This window comes from Telmatherina bonti, assembly GCF_933228915.1.
Source record: "Telmatherina bonti genome assembly, chromosome: 12".
NCBI classification, from domain to species: domain Eukaryota; kingdom Metazoa; phylum Chordata; class Actinopteri; order Atheriniformes; family Telmatherinidae; genus Telmatherina; species Telmatherina bonti.
This window is the reverse complement of record NC_136610.1, coordinates 15545454-15563069: the sequence shown is the minus strand read 5'-3', so window position 1 is coordinate 15563069 and position 17616 is coordinate 15545454. Positions and strand designations below refer to the sequence as shown.

At 38.7% G+C, this 17616-nt stretch overlaps 1 protein-coding gene across 2 annotated transcripts in view; it reads left to right on the top strand.

The window, feature by feature from the left end:
• The window catches only part of rapgef2b (Rap guanine nucleotide exchange factor 2b), a 97129-nt gene that overhangs the window by 12802 nt on the left and 66711 nt on the right, over positions 1–17616 (top strand). For both annotated transcript variants that reach the window (XM_079249991.1, XM_079249990.1), the window contains exons 2-3: positions 12981–13051; positions 16652–16708. In XM_079249991.1, the coding sequence (XP_079106117.1) occupies positions 12981–13051; positions 16652–16708 (128 nt within the window). The remainder of the gene's footprint in view (positions 1–12980; positions 13052–16651; positions 16709–17616) is intronic.

Sequence of the window (17616 nt, the reverse complement as noted above, 5' to 3'; positions counted from 1 at the left end):
TTTGCTCGTGTCGTGCTTCAAAATGATAATCTAAGTCAAATCGAAACTGGTTCTTACTGTGTGGTTTTTCCCATGGTATGACTGAAAAGACGAGAAGCAGGAAGAGGGCTTTGTATATTTCTGGTAAATGTAAGCACATCATGTCTGCCCACTGTCCAATCAGAAACGTTCCCAGCCCTCAGATCTGAAGTGGAATTACGTAAATGTGAATGAACATGTTTTCCATGTGAACCTGAATTCAGAATGACTATTTCCATGTTAATTAAAAAGAATAATAACTCTTAATAACTGTGATGAACTGGCGACCTGTCCAGGGTGTACCTCGCCTTTCGCCTGATGATTGCTGGGATAGGGTTTAGCTTCCCCACGAAGCTGAAAATGGAAAATCAATAAATTCTCAGGATTAAAAAAAACAAAAAACAAAAAAAAAACCTTCATGTCACCATAGCAGTGTATTTTGAATCTTTTTAGCTCTAATAAACTTCTTATTTTTAATGTTTGACGTCAGTGTTTAACATTCAGTACACTGTGATTGCATTTTCTAAAGGCATTTCGGTTAAGTGTTGACTAAGTTGGGTGTGTTTTTTTTCTGATTGTTCGTATGAAGAAAACCATCTGGAGCAATCCGTGCACTGGAATGTGAGAAAACTCAAATGTTCAAAGACTCAGCAGTATGAGCTCAACGCTCAGAAGATGTGTTCCTAAACGTAGATGGTAATTTAACTGGTTTTTACTCTGAAGAAGCTCCAGTGTCCCTCCAGCGAATGGGTAGTGTTCATGGCTTTCGAGGCTTGAAATGAGAACTCTTGTGTTCTCGTAGGAAGGGAGGAAGGCTCTCTATGGCTGTTTCCTAGCAACCAGCAGCAAGAGTAGCATTGTAATGCTGGGATTGTATTAGGCAGAGGGCCACAGGAGAAAGTGGCAGAGATGTTAAAGATTGATTATTAAATTCCATAAATATTTCAGATACACCAGAGGCAGTTTGGGGATTAATGGCCACACACTTTGGAAGCATAACAAACGAACACATTCATGGAGCAGTATTGAACCAGCAGAAAGGAAGCAGTGTTATTTTTCTCCCTTTGTGTTTTCACTTGGGGATTTCATTAGTAACTCTCTTCTGGCATTTGCCTTCTATTTGTGTCAAGTTAATTGGACAGAAGAGAGAGAGAGAAGGCGGGGTGAGGGGGGGGAAGCCAGAGCCAAGCGTTTTGGGATCATTTAGGCCACCAAGCAAGCGATTTGCCCCTGAGAAGATTAAAGCACATCTCCATCCCACTTTATCCACCCTCCCTGTTTCTTCTAGTTTTTGCTTTGAGCTCCTATGAATTGATCTTTATGTGACATTGCGTAACTTTGTGATGACTGCGCTGCACCTCTTTGAGGCCTTTGTTTGAGCGAGATGGGGCGGGTTTCATTGGGTCGGACAGTTGGCTTTGTTCCCAGGGAAGGACCTGCTACGATGAGGTTCAATGACAGAGCAAACAGATCCTTTTGTGGCCAGTTTTGGTCCGAGTCCAGTGTTGAATTTACATGAGCTGTTGTGGTTAAAGCAGCAAAAATAAGACTTATTAGATTATTAGTCACCATTACAAATAAATATTTAAAAGTTGAGTGGTTTTGTTCTATTAATTACAGGGCGATATGACGATATATTTTGTTTGGATGGTAGCAGACGTGTTTCAGAGCAGGGTAATTCACTAAAAGATGACCAGCCAACCCAAACTGATAAGCTTGTTCATAAGAGGGGCAATTTCTGTAGCATGGATGTGGTTTTGATTTTAAAAAAAAAAAACAAAAAGAAAAAAAAACGACATGGAACCAACAATGGACTAGCCCACAGTCCCCAACAACAGACTCCAACACAACTAACTCATTTTATCACCTGCGCAAGAATCAGGATACGCAAAAGCAGTGTCAGGTGGTGACGAAAGCGCTCATAATAAACTCCAGATGCAAACGCTGCAACAAGTATTTACCCCTGAAACGTCATATGGCCATAGTTCCCGCAGATGGAAGCAAATCACTGCTGCCTTTGCCAAGCATATCTGACAAATAGCTGATGACTGACACAACATTACAGAAAAAAATGTATATTGTTATTTGTATCGTTATGGGGATATAAAATTAGCTATATCGGGATATAAGATTTTGGTCATATCGCCCAGGCCTACTTTGTCATAGTAAAGTAGAAAAGTAGGTGCTACTATGTTCTTTAATTAATCAAACTTATAAGGAATTGAAAGTGTTTAAATCACTATTATTTAGTCGTGTGCCAGAGTTTGAAAGCAGTGAGATAAATAGACTTTTAGTAGACTATTTTCATACAACATCATACTCTGAGGCTGTACATCGCCAACTAAATATACTCAAGTTTGCTATTTAAGCCTACATTGCGAGACCTTCAACTTGTCTGCTGCTGATAGCTGGTTGCACTGGTTGGCTCTGAATGAAGCTGCAGTTAGAGTAGCGACACTGTTATAAGAGGTGGTGTCAAAGTGCTGCTGGCTGGATGTCTTCGCTTGTAGCGAGTGTACATCAGTGATAAAGGTCAGAGGTTTGTCGGGCAATTTTAATCCTGCATCATAGTGCAGGAAGCGGCTGCAGTTGGAAACTCAATGGCTGTTTGGGACATAGAAGTGAACATAAGGGAAGAAACACAATGGTTGAACTTTTCACCTCAGGTTTTCCTCAAGGTGGATCCTTTAGTGCTGCATACATTGTGAGCTCCTCTTACACAGAGGCTTCTGCTCTCAGTCTCTCTAAATGTTAGATTTATTAAGTGTCTTAGTTGCACTTTGGCTACGCATAATGACGAGTTTTTCTCATCAGTTTTGGATTTTGCCATTATTCCTGTGTTGTGCTTCAACTTTGTGGCAGCTCACTAGTGTTAGTGATGCGACTGAGTCAACAATGCTAATAAGATAGCTGTGGAATCTCATATCATTGTGGGTTGACTAAAAGTGTGTGGGTAATGGTAAAACACCTCCAGACTGATGCTGTAAAGTGTGTGTGTGTGTTTGTCTCGCAGGACAAGTTATCGTGTTAGGCTCAAGGACAGCAGTGCAGTATTTTGTCTTTATTGTTTACTGCAGCTCTGGAATATGTAATCAGTGTGAGAGCTCAGAGAAATTGTCCTTTTGCATCTTGTGCAGTTTCTTCTTTAAATGTGATAGTGATATGCTTTCAAATGGAATAAAATGTTTTTGCACTCTTAAAAAAAATACAGTTCCTTTATGAACTTGTATGTAAAGCTTAATCTTAAAATGGTGCTTTTGCTGTTGTGCTGTCATTAAACTGTCAGGGTCACGCATGAACATTTATTTGTAGGTTGTTTTAAAGCTTTTGTAATATACTTTCACATGCCGAAACAATAGTAAAGATGTGTCTTCATATAATCTTGTTAAATTTTTTGCTGCAAAATTCAGATTTCTTTGTAGTTCTGAGCTGAAGGACATTTTACTTCCAGAACAACATCTGTGCCGACTGGCTGTGGCACTGATCAAAGCAGATGGTTTGAAGAGGTCAGTAACCCTTCAGTCTCTGTTTAGACATGCTTACTGCCAACACGGTATCATTGTTTTTCTGTGAAATACCCCCACTTCCCATTCTCAAGAAACATCTTGTAATCCTTGCAGCAAAAAAACACTCATTTGTGTCTTCTTCTGCTCTTCAGCACGCATCTGATTTGCATGCCTCAAGACACTGAGTACAAAATAGTTCTCAAGGGTTTTATACTGGCGCACAGCTCAAATAGGTGCTGCTAAGCTCATTCACATGCTTCCTCGAATCCTTTTCTAACCAGCCACCATGTCAACCAGCTGCCTGACCACGGTGGGAAATAAAAAACAGATTCCAATTACTTTTAACTTTTGTCTTTGGCTGTTAAGTTGTTTTAATGCCAGTTTAGATAGCTAAGGAGTAAAACACATCAAGCAGATGCACACATGGAAGTGGAATATTTGCATATGAATTGCAGAGAAAACATGAACTTAAAAACATGTCTGAGAAAGTGTACGTGTTTGCTTTGCTCTTGTTTGTGCATCCAGAGAGAGCAAAAGTTAGAGCCATGTGATGTACTAGCTTAACCTGTGGTGTTAACACCCAGTGCCTAATAATAAAGACTGCTAATTAGCTTTGAACGATTTATGCCATCTTCATTCAAGTGAGGCATGGTTTTAATGTCGCCATGGTGGCAAAATATTTAGGAAAAACTAAGAATTGTGTTCTTCTTTTTCCTAAATTTAAAATATTCCAATAAATTGATTTCAATACTCAACAAAGCCACCTCAAGGCATTTTTACAGACAGTCCAACAATTCAGTACAATCCAGCTGAAACAACAAATTCGTTCCACGTCCCACATTATTGCAATCTAACATGCCTGAATTCATATAAATCAATTCATAAAACATAACTGCTTAGCTATGGACACCAACAGTTTACATCAAATCTTCTTTGATTCAGCTTCCCACCCTGAGCATGCATGGTTGGCAGTGGAAAAGGGAAAAAAAAAAAAAACAAAACCTCTCTTAGCGGAAAGGAAAACATCCAGCAGAACTCGACTCAAACTGTGGCTATCTGCCTAACGGAGGTTGTCACAGTGCGACCTTGTTGTAGCCCACAAAGCCTCCACCTGCTCTCTCACACAGGCTAATGGATAAAAATACCCAGCAGATCCCACACTCTCTGTCAATAGAGATTCAAGGACAGCTGCCGGCCACCCTGTTAACACATGGAATGTACAAACAAAAGCAAGGGAATGCACACAAACGGTGACTGTCAGTCACACAGTGGCACTTGCTGGAGCATCATACTGAGTCCCAGAGGTATATGATGAATGTTGTGCACATTTTAGAATAAACTGCCATCGCTGCTATTTTGTCAGCTTTTGGAGGGGGGTTGGTGGGTGGGTCCACTTCAGTCCCTCTTGGCACACTGACACAGACATGCTGCAGTATTTCTGCTGAGCAGACAATATAATGTAATATATTGCCATTAGCAGATACTGCACCGTCGGCAACATGACCTTCCAACCTTCAACACTTGTCTGACTCCCTGTGGTCTGGTTACCTCGTTACACTGCCCTAGGCTGTTTATCTCCTCACATGCCAGCTCTGTCCTCCTCATTTTGCTCTGACGTGCACTTAAAATTGTTATTCATTCTGTGATGGAGACATATGCTCTTTATCAGGCAGCCATGCATTCATAAGACAGGTTCTTCAATGCAAAGCCACACCAAGTCCATGAAGCCAAGTTGGACCTTAGAAACGACATGATTTGATGCTCCAAGAAAATCATTTATTTAGCTGTACTTTTAATATGATATAAAAAAACTGATATAAAATAAAATATTATTAAAGTAGTTTCAACTTATGCATTTTTCTTCTTGTTGCTATTTAATTTTATTTTATTTTATTATGTAGCTATGGTTCATGTCCTTTCAGTGTAATGGTTCTTTTTTTTTTTTAAAAGGCTTAAAATAACACTGCATAGAGATATGTGGTATTCAGTACTGTACTGTACTGAATGTTTTCATGCCTTTACTTTTGCTTTGTGAGGGATTACATTCTATAAATTGCACATTTAATTGTAGATTAAATGAGATTGTAATTGGCACTTAGTTGGTGGTGACAGTAGGAACCATTTTGTTTCATCATTACACATGCATGTCCTATTAGTTGACCCAGATGTCTCTTCCACCAGTTATGTAGCTCCCTTCATAGGTTAGTGAGCAGCAGGGGGACTGAGAAGGCTTTTTTAATGGCTTTGTGGTGTGGACACTGAGACATCAAGCCAGTGTCATCTGAGGAATGCAGGCCTCACCCCATCTTGACACACAAGACGGCCCCAGCACTGTCACAGTAACAGGATCCAGAAATACCTTAGCTGCTGTGAACGAGGGAGGGTCACTGGCATAGAAAGGCTGAACTGGATGAGGTCAAAACTCCAAAGGAATGCTGTGAATCATGAAGGAGTATGCAGCTGCTCTAATATGCAGAACGAGAAACTGACTTAATAAAGACTCCCAAACTATGAGGAAGTCTTTTCTTTTTGTTTGTAATTCTTTGGCACCCGTGCTTCCTCTGTGGCCTGTCTTTGAAAAATTCTGTGTCCAGTTTTGTGAAGCTACAAACAGCAGTCACCATTGGTTTTTTTTTTTTCTCACGACAGTGTCTATATCCAGCACTAATGAGCTATTTTGGCTTATTACATCCACATTTTTAATTGCAACCTTGAAGCAGCCACAGTAAAGTTCAGAGGGCGAGGGTATGCAGTGAAAAGCTCACCCTGCGGTGACAAATGAGCAATTGTTATAAATCTAGGTCGACCTCTCTACCAAGTTGTGGGGGATTCATTTGTGCTTTTTGTAGCTATTTTTCTAAAACAGAACAACAAGAAGTCCTCGTCTCCAAGTGCTTTGATTAGAAACGGCCGTTCCTTGCTTGACTCCCAGAGATGGAGGTTGTGAGCGTCTTAGGCAGGGATGGTGTAATGAGCAGACTGGAGGAAAGCTGCAGCTTCTCTCTTGAGTACAGCCTCCTGTACATTAGAAACTGCAGATGTCACTTTTGGAGTCATTTTCGATCACAAGCCAGGGTTTTTCTGAAGTGTTTGTGCACTTTGTCAGTGCTTTTCTGTTGGGCTGTCAGCTTCCCCCCGGGTTGCACAACAGGAAAAGTTTCTTCGGTTCACAGGGATTGAAAAATGAACTGATGATGAAGAAGGTGTGTTGAGCCTTCAGAGTTTGTTAGATTCCAACTTGGGGCTTTTACTGTTTCTGACTTTCATTCAGGACAGAAGGAATGATCACAATTTGCCAAATTTCACAGTTTGCCAGTGAGACATTACGCACCATGAAAACTCATTGAGACACCGTCTTTACAAGCGTCTTGGCAGTGCTGGTGGGAGAACATATGCCTCACAGTGGGCAGCCACACTGCTTTCTCCCTCTTACTCTGACTCTTTGATGACTGGCTACAAATAACAGTAGAGTTCACAGGTAGTTTTTCTTTGCTGACTATAACTTTAATTATTTTTGGACCTTCCAGTGTTGTGTAGTAAGAAAAAGATGATTATTATTATTTTTTATTTTAAAAAAAGGTATAGGATTGGTGACCTTGATGTGGCCCTGCTCTTACATGTCAGTGAAAAAAATGCTTTTATGAACCATTTGTAGCCCACAAAAGATAAATATGTGCTTGTCTTTGCTTCTGGAATGAGAGCATTAATCTGTTTATGTTTTTTTTGGAAATGTATCTTTATGACTAAACGAGACTGAGAGATATCACTGAAGGTTAGTGATACCATAGCATTAAGCAAGTAGATAAAACTGCAGTGTTTTCTCTCTCTCTGTAAACATATATATTATGCATACATACATATATACAATGAGAAAAACACATGGTAAATAACAAAAATACCTCCTCCCCACCCTTTAAAAAAACATTTTGGTTAATATTTTAAGTAGAAAAAATAAACAGCTTTCAGACTTCTGGTCAGAAAAATAGCCTTTTTTTGTGTATTTTTTTTATTGTTCTATCAGACAGAAGACATAAACATATTCCTAGTTGTCAACGCAGACTAACATTCTGAATACGCTGCATGCAGTTTTGAAACTTTGCCACCTCAAAATAACAATTTCAAACATTTAAAGCCACAGAAAGTGCTGGGAAACGACTGCTTCCTGGAGAGAAGTCTGCTGTGCCTCTGAACGTAAAAATAGTTTACAGGCACATAAGTGGGCAATGAGGGGAAGAAAAAGGCATGTTAATAAAATGTCTTTCTGTAGAATAACTTTAGCAGACTGTAATCTCTTACACTTCTGGGCCTTTAAGAAGCTGATTTAGGATCTTCTAGTAGCATATTTTGCAGCTCAGTCTGACAGAAACCAGTATGTAAGTGGGATCACTTGATATGAGATAGATAAGCTGGCTTGCAGCCAGCAGGAGATGTTAACGTTTTTTATCCAAAGGAGACACAGTCTTTGATTGACTGTGCTCAGTGATCTGGTGAGCCCAGCTCATTGCTAAACCGACCCACACGTCAGGAGTTATTAGTCTGAAATTAACTAGTTATTACAACACAAGTAAAAGATGAAAGGATAATACATGGTTTAACACCTCAGTAACACTTAACAGCAGATCTGCATCTCCTGGTTTTTTTTTTTTTGTTTGTTTTTTTCTTTTTGTATTTTTTATAGTTTTTTTATAATATATACATATATTTCTCATAATCTAAATAAACTGTACAAGGGAACAAGCCTTCTGTATTTGAATTAAATCATGTTCAGTTTTGGATTAAAAACAGAATTTTTTTATTTGTAATAAACATGCACATGTTGTTAAGCTGATATCTAAACATCCATCTGATACCTGAGCCATTAGAAGCGTCTTTCACCTCCCTACCTGGACCTCTTTTATCTCCTTCACAGTGTCCCATTGTTTTTGAAATGTTTCAGCGCTTTTCTTTGAAGTCGTGTCTGAAGGAGGGTGATAGATGAATGCAGAGGTCTGCTATCTGCTCTCAGCCAGAGCCAAATGAATAAATGGATTGACCATTTGTGCCACAGTGAAAGCTTGGCCGGAGAAAAAACCTCCTATCTGGTAAACAGGTGTTAAAAGATAAGGAAAGAGGAGGCTTTCTAGAAACCTAGTTAGGAATGATCCAGAGCTGTTGACCTAATGAATACAAATACTGATATTACACTACAGACTGCTGTCGGGTCAGATTTAGGGCTTGCATATGTTTCCCGTTTGTCTGAGAGTAGTGTTAAAAAGATCAGTCCATTGATGTGTAGATCAATAAGCTGGAATTCAAGCCGCTTCGTCAATCAACTAATCTTTTATCAAGCAAGTTAGTAGTAGCCAATGAGGTCATCACATTTGAGGAAATTATGTCTTTTTTTCAACATTTTCGGGATTTTTTTTTCTCAGGTTTGCAACTGACAAGAAAAATTCTGGAAAACTGAAATTTTACTTTTTTTAAAAAAAAAGAAAGCTGTTAATTGAGGAAATGGTGAAAATAAGTGCTATTTACAGCCAGACTGTGCAGGTTCTGCAACCAGGCAGTTTGATGTCTAACCTGGAAGAGTTTAGGAGAAAAGTCCCAGCTACAGGGATTAATCATACAGATGCTGTGTTTTTGGAAACTATAAGTCAGAAAAGTTCTTTTTCTTTCTTCATAGGACATCTGTCTGCCTTTCGTGGGTCTCTTCCTGTGCTAATTCTCAGTGAACACAAAGCAGGGAAGAACTTCACAACTTCCTTGACCTCCCTTTGTGTATTAAGTGCTTTGCCACTCAACAGGCTGGCAGCAAGCCCACCGCTGCACCCTCTCCCTCTGGAGCCTAACATGAGGGGTGGGAAGCGGAGGACGGCTTGAGCACTGCGTGTGTGTTTGTGGGCCCAAAAAAACAAGGAAGACAAGGCCTGCTATTGTTTGATTTGTTTCCTGAAGAGGAAATGCCTCCACTTGTCTGACTGCATTGCACTGCTTCCATCTGCCTTACAAATGAAGGTGCAAAGCAATGTCATGTTGTGTTGCATCGAGCAAATGATTGTTTGCGGAGGATTGTTCACCAGAATGTCAATGGTATGCCAGGAATGCCATAGATGGATTTATCCAAGCAGTTCAAGTATCCCTAAGGTTTTATCCAGAGCAGCATCTTGGTATGTTTTCGTCCTGTGGAGGCCACCTGTGTTCTTGCAAGGATTAGTTTGGCACGGGAAGGGGGCAGGATTAGACTGTGTTGCTGGTGTAGCCTGGGAGTTTGAGCTACCAGCAGATTAAAAGAAAAATGTCCAAGCTTTGTTTTTATTCAGCTCACAGAATGAAAGGCATTTCGTACTGTGGTCGCCAATGGCCTTGTTTCTGTTACCCACCTCTCCTTCCTTCCAATCCTTCTCCTCTGCCATATTATTGATCTTGCTCTCAGCCTAATGTGTAAATGAACATTGAACCGGCATCACCCTTATGGAAAATCAGATCAAACCCCCTCTGCCTTTCATCTAAGTACCGAACCTAGAAAAGAAAACTTTCAGAATCGCTGTAATAGATGCAAGTCTTGTAGTTTTTGATGAACTGACAGTAAAGCAAACTAATCACACTTACGGCTCTTATAAGTATCAGTTGTGGATGGTTCCTTTGGGTATAATTTCCCTGTCCTTGTCCTGAAACTTTCCTGATCATGTTTCCTTTTCCTGTGCAGTTTGTGGGGATTGTGTTTGGCAAGATGTAAAAGGAGATCAGACCGGAAAATGTAAGGCCCAGGGAGTGGAAAAGATGGGCTCCTTTACGTTCTTTCCATAGAGTCAATCTAAAGTATTTGAGAGCGAAGCCACAATTGATGGTTCTGCATACTTCTCCCTGTGAGGTTGCGTCTCAGTGGTGCTGTTTTACTCACTGTGATGTCACTGTGGAGAGGGGAAAAACCCCACAACACTGCCACCTAGTGATGTTTTTCTGCTTGTATTGTTTTCTATTACATGTCTTTATTTTCTTCCTCTTACAGTCAGAACAATAAACAAATACACTGAATATATTTTCATTTTTAGTTTTGCTTTGTTTTCTAAGGAAAATAACAATCTCGTGCCAGATGAAAACAATGTTTTTCCCCTGGATTCTGTTGTTTTTGCTCATGAATTACAGTGTTGTCATAAGTTATGGCAAAAGAAAAAAATGACAGAGTCAAATTCCTGGTTAATGGTCTGTAGTGGTTACACAGCTAGAAGAGGAAGAAGAGGTTCTGTTGCAGTTATGTGGTTTATGCTCAGTGACTGCTGGACCACCAAAGCAACTCTATAAGCTGTGGTTAACATTTCAAGAAAATAATCTGTCATAAGTATAAAGAAAAAATGTCTACGGTTTTTATAAACAGACAAACATTGCTGACATTTTAATACCAAGCATCTCTTGCTTTTGAGGAAAATAGTGGGAATAAAACCATGCGACAGCTCAAAGAAATAATTGGTCATGTGTCTTGAAAATGCTGATCTATAAATGTTCAATGGGCCTGCTTCACATCCAACTTGAAAATAAAGAAGGTAAATAAATCACTCATGTCTGAAGGAGTATATTGTTTGTGGTCTTGATTGATAAAACAAAGTTTTCCTCACAGTGTTCAGAATATTATAAGATCATCTTTTACAGTGACAAAAGTAAATGAAGCCATATTTTATACCTTGAGTTATATGTTGTAACTGTACCTGGTTTGTTCATTGAATTTTTTCCTTCAGCTTTCCTTATGCATTGATGTATTCCTTATGCATCATTTTTTATGTGAAAGGTGTAGGCGTTGCATACCTACAGCCTTTTGGTTCATCATTATTTTTATGTTCTGTGCTCTTTACTCACCTTCATCTGTTCAAAGATTTGTATGAAAAACGCACAGTACATGACAGATTTTATAAAAGCTTTACTAATCAGGACCTCGCCACCATATGAAATAACTTTAGATTCATGAATGTTTTGCTCCAAAGAAGAAATTCCTTTGAATTTGCTATCTGATAATTGCACATGGCCCAATAAACTGTCGTTTTTGTTATAAGAAAGTAGAAATATCACTTTATGTGGCCTTTTAGCCTTTGTTGAGAGAACTACTATCAGCTGTAGTTTTGTTTTCATTCACTAGGTGGCAGTAGATATCTGACACTCACCACTGCGGTACTGCTGTGAGTGTGTTCTGTGTCTGACCACGAACACTTTGAGCAGAAGGATTTGGTTAGTGAGTAGACCACTGTATGATGTAACAGGGACGGGCAACCCTCAGGGTCACGTGCACGTTTTGTTTGTGTTCCTTTTGTAAAGATCAAACTCTAATTAAAAGACAGTTTAGGCTGTTTTAAAGAGACCCGCAATTTGTATTGTTTCATATCCCAATCTACAATAATGTTATGAGAGATTTTGATTCATGACCTAAAAAATAATCAACTATCAAATAATTGTAACAAAAAATGAGAGCTAATTTGAGTAGTTTTTGCTGTTTTCTTTACATTTCTTCACCGTCTCTTTGTTTAGTTGTTTAATACCTTGTCTTATTTTAAGTTTGAGTGTTTGAATAACAAACAAACAAACTACTGTGTTAGATTGACCCTGCCTGGTGAATCAGTTTGATGCACAGCTACTCCATTTAACTCTGGTCAGCATTTCTAAGAAGCGATTGACTAAAATAAGAATTGTTTTATTTCACTGAATGTTTTCCAGAAATCAACCACATTAAGGAACAGAACAATGAGTCAGATGATACCCCCTCCTATTCTGACATTTTGTGACACCAAATAATCATAATCTGTGTTTCATTCAACCATTTTTTTTCTTTTTTCTTTGGTGATCGTGTCATAAAATTCCTTCCCAGGGTTTCTGTGAGAAACTTTAGCCAGACTGTCTGTTCTGTGTGGCTTCATATGTGTGTTTGTGGTCTTAACATAAGCTCTCTGTTGTCCCTTCACTCTGCTGTCGCCACATCTAACTCCAGTTGCCGCCAACAAAGGCCTCCCAGTAGATTCCACCAGAACTGCAGCACATACACCAGTCGGTGGCCCAGTGTGGACCAGTAGACAGTGATGTGGCTGTGCTGGCTGCCAGCTCTCAGTCAGGGCCACTTTGTTTCACCTCTGGCTTGGATTCTCGCCAAACAATCCAAGAGTTACTCACTGGGTCACTTGATGAAGCAGTTGAATGGGAGTTTATAGTTGTTCAGTGCAGCTCCTTTATTTCTCTTTTCCCTCTGTGTGAGCTGCTTTTATTGCCATCGATTTCAATGTTAAACCACACAAATCACCGTCACTGTGGTTGTTAAAAGTTTTCTGTGGTGTGACTCGCCAGTTTGTCCGTCGTAGCATAAATTATTGACATTTTATATATTGGCATGAATGCACAATCATATTTTAGTCAGGCTTGAATACATTTTTATTGACATGTAAATTTATTGCAAATGATTTTCATGAATTTAACTCTGAATTGCTCTCTGTTCTTCTGCAGGATTTGGAGATTGTCTACTCTTATCTCCATGGGATGGAGGCCTTGTCCAACCTGCGGGAGCACCAGTTGAAGTAAGTGTCTCCACATGTTCCTGTTAGCTAATCAATATCAAGAAATATTATATACATATTATATGTATTATAATTACAAGAAAAATGTTATTTCAGTTATGCAATTCAAATTATGCTATAACTTCTCAGGGTGTGTTTCGTAACTCTTAAAATCAGAAGTGGAAAATTATGTTTCTTGCTAAATTCTTGTGAATTTCATTTGTTTTTTTTTGTTTTTTTTTATTTTATTTTATTTTTTTTTGCTTGATATCTGGAAGCTTTAAACCATTTACTTAGTGAAATTATTATTTACTGAAGAAAAATGGCAGAAAAAAACAAAGATCAACTTGATGGGATTCTTGGAACAGAATAATTATCTTTAGACAGTCTCAAACATCTAAAACCAGACTTTGTTGTGATTCCCAAAAAGCAGAGCCAAACTGTTGACGTCAGAGGTCGTGTGTATGCTTCAGCATGGCAGCCATTCCTGTTGTTTCCTGTAGCTTAATGTTTCCCACTACTAGAAAGTAAATTAACTTCTGATATGTTGAATTATTTAGTTAAGTAGTGATTTAACGGTCATTAATATCTCATGTAGTCTGAGTTTTTACACATTCTTTTTAAATAGGAGATGTTCTCAAACTTTTGGCACTTACTGTAAGTAATCAGCTATCAGACAGTTCAATTGAGATTAGAGTCTTGATTATTTATTGTCTTCTTAACTTTCTTTAGGAAGTTGTTGGGCACCTTTCTGTCTCACTGCACACCTAGAACAGCTTTATTTTCAATAGTTTTCATTACCTAAAGATGTTGGCATATTGCACAGAACTTCATAGACTACATGTGTAGAAAAATAAACCGATGCATGGCGTTTTTTCCTTTGCATCAACTCCTGACTTCATGTTTTGTTTTTTTTTTTTGGCCAAACTAGAAACTCCTTTTTTCAAGACAACACTGTGTTTTCTGATCCCCATGAGGGAAGCATGAACACACATAAATACCAGGCTAGTTGTGATTATGGTTTATATAGAAGCTATTTTTTCTACTATCTGCTAAAACCACCAAACCTTGACTAAAATTATTTTTAAAAAATCCAAAAACACAAAACAAAACTTCACTGCTCTTCAAACACGATTTTGTTTTTCGATTTTCTGTCACCACAGTGGCCTTCAGTTCTTTTCTGCCTCACATAGACTCTCCAAACAGTACATGTTAGAAGTCTGTTCCCAGCATGGTTTGTGTGCATACGTGGGGATTATATTGGCGAGGGAACAATGTAGCAGTGCATGACCCGTAAGATAGAACATTCCACTGTGTGACCCCTAAGAGGCCTCCCACCCAACAGCAACCCTGCTCACTCCTCACTGTTTGGATCTTGAGGAATGTCCCTGTGGTCCCAAAGACCAGCCCACCTTTCTGCCAACTTCAATTTTACTAAAATATAAAAAATAAACCTATTAATAAATAGATTTTTTTTTAAAAATACTACAGCCAGCTAGACATACCACTGAATATGGGATTATGTAAAGTTTATTTTTTTTCTTCTACATTTTCATCTGAGAGGAATGTGTTGGTTCTGTGGTTCTTTTTTCATGGGGACATCTTTTCATTTTAACTGTGTGACTGTGTTCTGGTCTCTCTGCAAAGGGAAACTGGATGCAACCACCCAGGTTATTTTGGTGCCAGGTTATTTATTGCTTGCTATTTCTGTCTGCCCACGATATAGAAGTACAATTTTCATTTTTTGAAACTTGGAGAAAATCTTTTTGTTTGCAACACACTGTAAAGACACTTTCTGTTCACCCTAAAACTTATATACAAAGCTGTTACACCACATAAAGTTTTGGTCAACAAATAAAGGTCACTTATTTTTTTGAACAAGTAAAGAAACAAACAGGCTTGTGACTCCAAGATTAACCCCACTGATCCCAAAAGAACCTTTCAGTGCTGTCTTGGTTACATAAAGAAAGAGAAACACTACAACTGGATTTATACTCATGCAACGTCCATGTTCGGTTAAGTTAGCGCAGCTGACACAAATCCAGTGTGCTCACGACTCAATTACAACGTTGTGTCGCAGTTTCTCTATGTTTACTTTTTAAAAAAAAAAAAAAAAAAAAAAAAAGATCAAATCTCAAACCAATGAGTTTTTAAAGTAGTTTTGCATAATCGCGCTGCAAGCAAGGGTCTGGTGACGCCGGAACCAACCTGACGCAGACATTGCACAGCCATAAATCCAGTTTAAGCCTTTAACCACTATAGTGGAAATTATTAGTGACTAAATGTATCCGATATGAATTGAGCTGCGCACCCTAGTGATGCCGTAAGTGCAACAGTGTTGTGCCAAATTAAGCTTAACAACAGCAACCTATCCAAGTAAGAGTAAATTTTATAGTTTGGCAACTATGCAAACTAAGATTTTTGATAATACGTCATAGATTTATTTAGCAAAATGACAAACTATGTTTCACAATAAAAAAGAAAGTTCTGCTTTTATTTTTTCTTTTCTGTGTCATATAATAAGTCATGTTCTCTTCATTTGGGCATTGCAAAATGTCAGCCCACTCTAACTATAGTGGAGTGAATATAAAGACCTTTTGGCAGCCTTTATCTTTATACAATCTAATGGTTGTCTATACTGGTCTTGCGTGCATCTTATTTATTTTTTAAACATTTAATTTTGCTTTGTAATACTCTGTGTTGTATTTGAAAGTGAACCAAATTCAAGATTAGTTAGTGTAAATAAGACCTTAAAACCCAAATGGTGCCTGCTAACAAAGGCTATTTTAATTTGTATTTTGCCATTTTCTCCAGTAATATCATCTTGTGTTTGTTTGCTGAGTCAGCCATTGTCAAATCATAATAGTCAGTGTGTTGATAGCCAGTTGCTAGCATGGGATTTTAGTAGCATAAACTAAAACAAAGCTGTCATGTCCTGGGACAAAAGAAAATAAAAGTTATAAAATACAGTTTTGCGGCCTATGGACACTGCAGAGCAATGGTAGGACCAAGGATTTCCATAATGAATGTCAGCATACCATCAAAATGAGTCTGAAGCACACAGGTAGAGCTGCTTTGTTGAATGCTAATGTACCAACTCAGTATCTTTAGATTTTTTTTTTTTTTTTTTTTTTTAAATCATTATACCAATTGAATACTACTGAGTAGACAGTTGGAAACCACACCTCTGGACATTTTGTATGTTTCTATGGCATCATTTGATTTTATTCATCACAAGTGCAAGAAATTCACTTCTGCAACCTTCTGATTTTTCTTCTCTTCAACTTCTGACACAAATGAAAGAAATTTAAGGAACATTCAGAGAATGGTCTGGTCAGTTCTAGTCCAGTTAAAAGATGCTTGGAAGAGTTATAAGGGTTAGTGTCAGCTCTCCACTGCGCTATCTGTGCATTTTTCATTTGCAAAGGCATTTTTTCTAACTGACTTTCAGGTCCTGATACAAAGTTGGTCTTTCCACATCAAGCAGACATTACAATGTAACATTTTCTTTTATGCATTCAGCCTGCTTTTGCTACCGTCCCATGTTTTTATTTGTCTTTGTTAGCCAAGCCTCAAATCAAGTCACATGTCCCTCTCTTTTTTCCCCTTCTGTCTCTGCAGGATAATGTGTGAAACTGTGCGCTACGAGCGACACGAGGCCAATGAAGTACTTTACTAGTAAGTACAACTATATCCTGATCTGCATGTGTGTGAATGCCGGAGTGTCAAAGTATATCGATGATGATGGGTCAGAAGCTTGCCTCTAAACACAGCGAGTAAAAAGGCAGCCACTGCAACAACGTTTCAATTCTGTGCGATCAAAGCACTTTCTGGCTTCGGCAGTAACTCGGTGTTATTGATGACCTGAAACGTGCTGGCTGCACACAGCCGAGCAGCTCGGGTGACGACAAATGAAAACAAATGTTCCTAAAGCACAGAATCACTTAAATGATTCTCCTTATCAAGTTGTGTGTGTCTGTGATCACTGTGTGTGTATGGATGTGTGTGGATTGTACAGCTGAGGGGAAACAAAGCAAGAGGAGATATTCAGTCTCAATTTCAGCTGATTCAATAAGTCACTGTCGACTAATTCTCCAAAGAAAACCTTGAGATAAAATGACCCCTGACGGGTAGAAAACTAGCTAGCTGTTGTCATTTTGTTGGAGGTTAGTTTGATCAAAGAGTAGTATTGACAGCTTCCAGAAAGCTTGTGACTGCTTTTGGATAATTTTCAAAGCCTGTCAGACACACACAGTGTTTGACTCCTGTCACATTTTGACATCTGTGTAACACCCATGGAGAGAATCAAGGCACTTAATTAACTCTGTCAGTGGCTGGAGGGACTGCTTTGTCCCTTTTTTCTTTGCATTCTGATCCCTTCTGTGTGTGTGTGCGTTTGGGGGAAGATGTGGAAGAGTCGACACCTCATTCTAAGCCCATAGGAACTAGTTAAATAGTAGGAATGCAGATTAAGCGTAGGCTGGTTAATGAACTGTAGTATCAGTGGAATAGTTACTTTGCGGACACAAACGCACAGTGTATATATGACAAAACCTCCTCAACTCTTGTCGCTGTTGTTTTTAGTT